At 49.8% G+C, this 7,726-nt stretch overlaps 1 protein-coding gene across 1 annotated transcript; it reads left to right on the top strand.

Moving 5' to 3' along the window:
• Nucleotides 1–612: 612 nt before the first annotated feature.
• LOC104342149 (uncharacterized) lies at nucleotides 613–1,599 on the top strand. Its single transcript, XM_086478937.1, has one exon. The coding sequence runs from the start codon at nucleotides 613–615 to the stop codon at nucleotides 1,597–1,599; it is 987 nt and encodes a 328-aa protein (XP_086335063.1).
• Nucleotides 1,600–7,726: the final 6,127 nt, after the last annotated feature.

Here is a 7,726-nt window from a genome sequence, read left to right as displayed (position 1 = left end):
AGGTGAGGCGGACACGGCGGGTCGCCGGCCCCGGGCGGGGGCAGCTGAGGGAGCGGGCTACGGGGGCGCGCCCGGGGCGGGGGTTGGGTTTCCCGCAGCGTCGCCGCCGGTGCTGCCCCCGGGGGAGGGCGGCGGGTCTCGGGAGGGCCGGCCGGGCGCCGCCGCCAGGCCCCGCAGCTGCCTGCCGGCCTCCCCGCCCTGCCTCCTTCCCCGGCTCCCGGCAGCTCCTTCCCCTGGCCCAGCGCCTCGGCCTCCCGTGCACTGGCCCAGCCCCCCCCAGGCGGGGAGCGAAGGGGAGGGGGAAGCTACCGCCGGCGGTAGCAGCGGGCGTGGGGTGCGCCCCCTCCCCAGCGCCCATTTCGGTCGGAGGTGACAGGGGTGGCCGCGCAGGCGGGTGACAGCGAGGGAGGATGGAGGCGGTGCCGACGCCTTCGCCTCCCCGCTGGAAGCGGCGGAGCCGGGACCGGCTGCGCAGGAGAACGTAGCACCTTGCCGGGGCCCGTGTGGGGCCGCTGCGGTGGCCAGGCTGGGTGGAGAAGGGGGGGTGCGGGCCGTGACAAAACGTGTCGATTGTGTCTGGACTCTCCTTCTGTCCCGGCAGGTGATGGGAGCATGAGTGAAAATGAGGGGGATCTCCAGCGAGATGGGCCACAGGCAGCCGAGCCCTGTGGGACCATTTCGGACTTTTTCGTGAGGGAAGCTTCTCCTTCGGGCTGTGACCAGGAGGTGTCCTGTACGAGGCCAGACCTTCTCTCCACAGAGACAGGGCCCAAGGAGACTTCTCGCTGCAGCTTCCGGAAGCGTAAGGAGACTGTGGTGCACCAGCGAGCATTCATGGGAGAGAAGCCCTACATCTGCATCGAGTGCGGGCAGAGCTTCAACCGCAGCTCTGACCTGATCCGTCACCAGAGGATCCACACAGGGGAGAAGCCATACATGTGTGCTGACTGTGGCAAGAGCTTCAGCCGCCGCTCCCACCTCATCCAGCACCAGCGCATCCACACGGGTGAGCGGCCATACCAATGCAAGGACTGTGGCAAGAGTTTCAGCCAGAGCACGCACCTGGTGCAGCACCAGCGCAACCACACTGGCGAGAGGCCTTATGTCTGTGCCAAGTGTGGGAGGAACTTCTACCAGAACTCAGGCCTGCTCCGCCACGCCAACTTTCACACGGGTGAGAAACCATACAAGTGCCCCCAGTGTGGGAAGCGCTTCAGTGACAGCTCCAACCTCATTGCCCACCAGCGGCTCCACACGGGCGAGAAGCCCTACAAGTGTGCCGACTGCAACAAGTGCTTCAGTGAGAGCTCTAAGTTGGTCATCCACCGGCGTGTCCACACAGGTGAGAAGCCATACTTGTGCCCTGACTGTGGGAAGAGTTTCAGCCAGCGCTCACACCTTGTCCAGCACCGTCGCACCCACACTGGGGAGAAGCCCTACAAGTGTGCCGAGTGTGGCACCTGCTTCAGTGACAACTCAACCCTCATCCGTCATCGTCGTACCCACACTGGGGAGAAACCTTTCAAGTGCTCACACTGTGGGAAGAGCTTCAGTCGTAACTCCTACTTAGTCTCACACCAGCGGGTGCACGTGTGGTAGGCAGTGTCACTAGGTGTGGCCTGGGGGTGATCTAGGATGCAGTTCCTAGTCCAGGACTGTCCAAAATGTGCCCAAGGGACGAGGGGGTGGACAAGGGTGTCACTACGCCAGGGCCCCTGGGTTATAGGCAGCTGGCCAGAGTAGTTCCAGTGGCCCATGTTGTCTTTTTCAGTCTCCTCCTGTCGACGCACCTCGGGCATGGACAGAAAGTGAGCAGTGGTTGTGGCAGGTAGTTCTGGCAGCCTGTATCCCAAGGCCCTGTCATCCTCTTTGCCCAGTACTAAAGTCATATGCCATTTGCCCCATGGCCAAGGTGCAGATGTTTTCTCCCACCTCCCCATAAGAGGTGTCTGCGTAGGAGCCTGAGGAGAGAGCGCACAATGTCAGGTTGCATGATGAGAAGCTGCTTTGTCATGCAACATACGCATGTGTGGTTGTGTCAGGAGATGGGGTCCTTTGTTCCACTCGCAGCTGGAGTGTTGTGACCGGTACAATATTGCACAGGTCTATGAAAGCTCACCATGCTTGTGGTCTAAGCCAGCTCTATGTCTCTTACATCAGTGAGGACGGTCAAAGCTAAGTCCTGCTGAGAATCTGGAGACTCTGCGTTACGCATATGCAGCGTGTGGGCCGACTTGAAGCACAGGCAGAGACCACTTGGGTCTGCTTGTAAAAGGAACACGTAGGCCTGAACCAGAGAGGGAAGGCATGCCAGCAAAGGTTTTCTGCGAATGCTGCTTGGGTGGAAGGAATGAGGGAGCTGCAGGATAGGGGCATGGCCTGTTCCGGAATCTCAGAACTGGTAGGTAACTGATGTAGGAAACTATCATAGCTGGAGGCTTAAAAAAAAATAATCAGAATTCTATTTTGCTGCTGCTAAGACTGAGATACGCAACTTGACAGGTGTATGGAGGTCGCCTGCGAGTTTATACTGGTAGCCTCCTCGCTCTGCAGAATTTGGATTCACAGATACAGTTCAAGTGTACGGGCTGGTGTAAGCTGTGTTGCAAAATAGGACAGAACAACAGCATACTGGGACTGACCTGATTCCATACCAGTATTTCTCAAGTCCCATCTTGACCAGTGTGTGTGCGCGCATGTGTTTAAATAACATCTATGTATATGTGTTCACATTTGTGTGAACTAGCTTTTATACTGAGCATATCTTCACACTCACATGTGAGCAATCGCGCATGCACGCACCATGGCAGTGGTTAAAATGGCCAGCTGTGTGACACTACACCATATCAGCACTTCTCAGAATGTTAACATACTGCATATACTAGCATTTCTCAATAAGAAGCTGGGAGAAATAGGTTTTGTACCAAAACATCTGAATTTTCTCATCAGGACACTGAGCTTTACACTGACTACTTTGTGTGTGTGTTTGAAATCTGGAATTGAGTTGTTTTATTTATGTGTCTGTAAAAAAATGTGTGGCCCCTGTGGTTGCAAGGAATGACTTCTAAATGTCACTCAGCGTAGTGCTCCCCCCCTCGTTTCACACAGGTACGTATCAGTGGTGGTTGTAGGATGTAGCCCCCTCATGGTTTTAACTACAAGGAATTGCAGTGCAACACTTTATATTGTTTATATTTTTGACTGTTTTGCTGCTGATCACTTTGGTGATGATACTGACTGGTGTGCTTAGCCAGCACTGCTGGAGCTTAGATAAGACTTCTGGTTTTGCAGTGTACCTTACTGATCCTGCAGCTGGCTTCATGGCTTCAGTAGGTCTCTGGGAAAAGGAGCGTAGACTGGAACCAGTGAAAGGAGTGGAGCTGTGGTGGGGAAGAGGTGGAGGAAATAAAGATGCTAAGAAGATCCATGGATTGGAGCAGCTGCTGGCCAGGGATGCTTGTGAATGGCTTGCTCTACAGAACTTGCTACTCTCCGTGGGATTGCAGGGATCCTTTCTGCAAGCTCCAAGCCACTTCTTGACACTCAACTGCTGATAAAATGTTATTTTCATATAATTTAATAAAAAGGAGCTGTAGGGGGAGCATGAAACTGTTTGCATCTCCTAGAAGAACAAGGCACCTTTATGTGCAGCTGCTCAGGGAAGTAGAAAGAGCTTTCAGAAATGGGGTGGGCTTTGTTTACACAGGAACCAAAGCCTTCATTTGCAAATGCACATTTTTGCTTTTAGCTTTGTGTTTGTTTGGTTTTTTATGAACAGCTTCAAACCAATGACTTGATTTCTGTTCCACTTCTGGAAAGTGGTTTGGAAATGTGATTAATGATCATCTAATTGGTTCCAGAAGCATCAAGATTTTCATTTGCTAGCAGACTTTCAGAAGGGATACTACCACTCTCAGTTGGTAGGCTCATTTTTAACTGAATTCAAAGGTTATGCTGCAGTCCAGCTGTAGAACTGATCAATTTGTGTGGGTCTCTTTCATTCCAGTTTAAGTTTCCTGAAGAAAATCTACAGCACTAAAACTGTTTGGCTGAGAAGCCCTGTTTGCCAGGGAAAGGCATCTTGTGAATGCAGCTTTTCTTCTGGCAGTCTGAACAGAGTGGCTGTAGCAGATCAATGAAAGTGAACCCGGGTCTGCACACAGCTGAGCTCAACTCAAGGGAGACTCTCACATGGAGACTCTGGATTGAGAAGCCCGCTGCCCCTGAATATGCCTTTGTAGCAGTCCTCAGAGCATTTCTTTTCCTTTCTACGTGCTTTGTGAAGTGCTGTGTATACTTAAGAGTGCTCTATAAATTAAAAGGATTGATGTGCATTTATTTCTAAGATCTTTATGAACTTATTTAAAACTGTATTCCAAATCAAAGTGGGCTTAGGATTCAGAGCACATTGCTGGTGCAGTAGTCTTAGCAGCCAGGATTGGATTGCTCACCAGTGTAAGCACATTTCTGGAGTTCCTTTCCACAGCCACTGTTCGTTTTCCCTGTTCAGTGTCACTTGGCTGAAATAATTCACTTCCCCTAGCCTGTCTGCCCTTTACTGTTTGTGATCATCTAGCTGGAGAGGAGAATCTGGGTACCACCCTTCCTTTGCTGTTGCAGAAGTTACAGGGTATGTTCCTCTTCTTCCAGGGATTTATTTACTTTGTGGGCAGCACAAACTCATGAGCCAAATTCAGAAGACAGATATGTGGGCATGTGCAAAAAGTCAAGAACCAGAAGGTTTACTTTCACAGCAGCTAGCTAGCTCGCTGACTTCTCTACCAGCCATCTCTTCCCTTAGGATCATAGTGGGAGACTACTGGAAAAAGCGAAAGGTAATTAGCTACTATCATTCCAGCAGACCATCCCTAGCATGTTCTATCCCGGTACCCATGGTCAACAGCTGGTGCCCAGATCCTCCTGCCAGCTGAGGGAGGGAGCTCTGTAGAATACTGTAAATTCCTGTTGTGCTAATGGTGCTTAGATACTACAGTGATACTGTGGCACTTTATAAATACCTAAGATAGACAAATGGATGAATGACATCTCTGAAATAAAATTTTTCACCCTAGTGTTCTTTGTTATACCATCTTTTTTTCTTTCTTTCTCCCCAGAGTGACCTGAGCATCACAGTTTCTTGGCCCCTGGCAGGACCAGATTTGGAAATACATGTGTCATCCTTCACAGAGGGATGGCTGTTACTTAGCACAGCTGCTGTGCAATGCAAATAAGAATCCAGAGGTGAGGGGTATTCTTAGAATTGGTCTTCATTTTCATCTAACATTTCTGCATGAATCTGAAAAGCCAGAGGATGGCACACAGTGCTCACCATTCCTTTACGAGAGAAAGTGGCAGAACATTATTCTGCCATGGCACACCATCCTGCTGGTAGATGAACCTGGTTCTAGGAGAGCTGCAGCTGCTCTGAGGAGATTATCTTCCCAGTTTTGTCACCTGGGTTGTATGGGATTCAGTTTTCTAGTCCCCTGCTGACAAAGTATATGTAATAGTGATGACTGATACAAAATTTCTTTTACATTCCTCATTGCTTCATTGTTTGTGACTGAGAAAACAGATTTCTTTTGATCTTGCACAAGAGGTGTGTTTTGCATGTTTAATAAATTTTAAGACATATTTTATGTGTAATCTCTAAGGCAGTTTCTGAGATACATCAAACAAAACTGCCCTTGCATGCACAGCAAACTGTTCTTCGTGGCCCTGTTTCCCCTTCATGCGAACAACACTGGTCTGAATAGCCAAGAGACACAACAGCAGGAACCCCCATCTCTGAAAAAAAGGAAAATACAGGATATTTCAAGGAGATGGAGCAAACAGAGCCCAAAAGAGGCATTGCTGGGGCAGTCTGCTTTGCTCTTGCCTCCCAAGCTCTGAAGGGTCTTTAGCCTTTCCACGCCAAACCTGATACGTAAGTCAGCTGATCCACCTCTCAACTGTCCCTTTTCTCATTCAAGTGCTTGTTTGCTTTCTTAGTAGAAAATGCATGAATCCACCTGATAACACTGCTTTTGCAGTCCTGATGGACTTTGACAACCGATTGGTTTTCTTCTCGGAGGCCTGGCCTGTCTGGGACACTCACGAACAGATGTGAGCGCCTAGGAACCAGAGCATAGGGGCTAGACCTCTTAGGGGAAACAGAATTTTCCGGTTTGTTCTTGAGGCTTGCTATGGAGGTATCTGTAGCTGCAGATAGCCGGGGTGCACACTGGGACGGGTGGGACAGCATGGTCAGAGCACAGTAAGCCTTTAAGGGTAAGTGAAAGCACCCATTGATTAAAGCAGGCCATACCAGGTCCAAACATCCTCACAGGTGCAGAGAGTGCAAAGATGTGTGAACTCTTCTGTTACCCTCCCTTTGGCACTCTCTGGGCAAAGCACAGCTCCGTTGGATGTAAAGGTTGGTGCTACTTGGAAGAGACTTGTCTGAACAGCCATATGGACCGGCAGTCGCAAATTACTCTACCACACCACAGCAAACCTTGGCTGCACAGCCTCAAGGAATTGACAGAGGTAACCTTCCTGCTAAAGAGCAAAGCTACTCCCAGAACTCACAACAGGCCTCAGGAGGCCAGACTAAGTAAGCTTTTTCTGCTTGGAAAGGCAGCTGGTCTGACCCCTGGGAAAGCTTCCTGGGAAAGGTCTCTCTGGTAATAGTGTGAGTACAACTCACCTGCACAAGCCTATCTCCCTGCCCTGGGCATGGGTAAGAGTAATGGCATGGCATTACTAAGAAGGGCAACACAGCCAGAGTAAAGGCATTACAAGGCATTTTGCCGTCTCAAAGGTGAACGGTTGAACCAGGCTGCCATGTGGGGGAAATGGTAAGCAGCAGAGGTTGAAAAGGGATGAACAGCTAGGAAGAAAGACTCGGGAACTGGATTTCCTGAGGCTGCTGGGAAAATGAGGTGATTAGGAAGTGGTAACAGCTGCATGGGAGAAGGGTCACCATTCTCCAGACCCCCCAAGTAATTGCTCCCTCATATCTGGACTACTTTTTTTTTTTTTTTTGCTTTCCAGAGCTCTTGCGATTCTCCCGCTGCTGGTCATGTGTTGCTTTGGGCCATTGCCTGCTACGTCTCTACCTCAAGCTGACCTTCACCAAAATACTGCTGGACTCTACCTTGCTATGGGGTTCAGGTGGGTGCACTTTCCCATCTTTAAGCACAGAACCAAAGAGGCTTTTCTTCATCGGTCCCTATTCTGTCCATGTTTTTCCTCACAAAAGGTCAGTGTCTGCTTGCATACCCCAAATCACTCGAAAGCACACATAATGTGCATCTCTTTACGGAAGGCAGAGCTTTTGTCATTTGATCTGCCTTTTCAAAGCTTTAGCAGATCTCCTTTTCTAAGATAGGGACTGAGAAGTTGCTTCCCAGAGCTCTGCACCTGGCTGTTGTGCTTAAGAAGATGCCTCTTTGCTGCGCAACTGCTTTCTTTTCTTGCTTGATTTCTTTAACAGCTGACCTTTGAATTCTCTCTATGCCTTCAGGAAGGCAGAAATACCAAGCAAAACAGGAAAAACAGAGTTTACATATAGTATGCATTAGGGAGATTGCAGATATCTTCCCAATTCATTGGACATACGATCAAACCTTTTTATGAACCTAGGGCCAAACAGGAACCACAAGCTGCTTTATTTAAAAAAAAAAAAAAAAGTTTTAAGAATTATCACAAAAAGGGAAGCAGCAATGGAAATGCAGGGGGCAGG

This window comes from Leptosomus discolor, chromosome 1 (assembly GCF_034619465.1).
Source record: "Leptosomus discolor isolate bLepDis1 chromosome 1, bLepDis1.hap2, whole genome shotgun sequence".
NCBI classification, from domain to species: Eukaryota; Metazoa; Chordata; class Aves; order Leptosomiformes; family Leptosomidae; genus Leptosomus; species Leptosomus discolor.
Note: the sequence above shows the minus strand (reverse complement) of the source record. Positions and strands in the feature narration are given on the sequence as shown.

Excerpts from the sequence above, each read along its gene's own strand:
- LOC104342149 (XM_086478937.1), top strand. The coding sequence starts at position 613 with ATGAGTGAAAATGAGGGGGATCTCCAGCGAGATGGGCCACAGGCAGCC.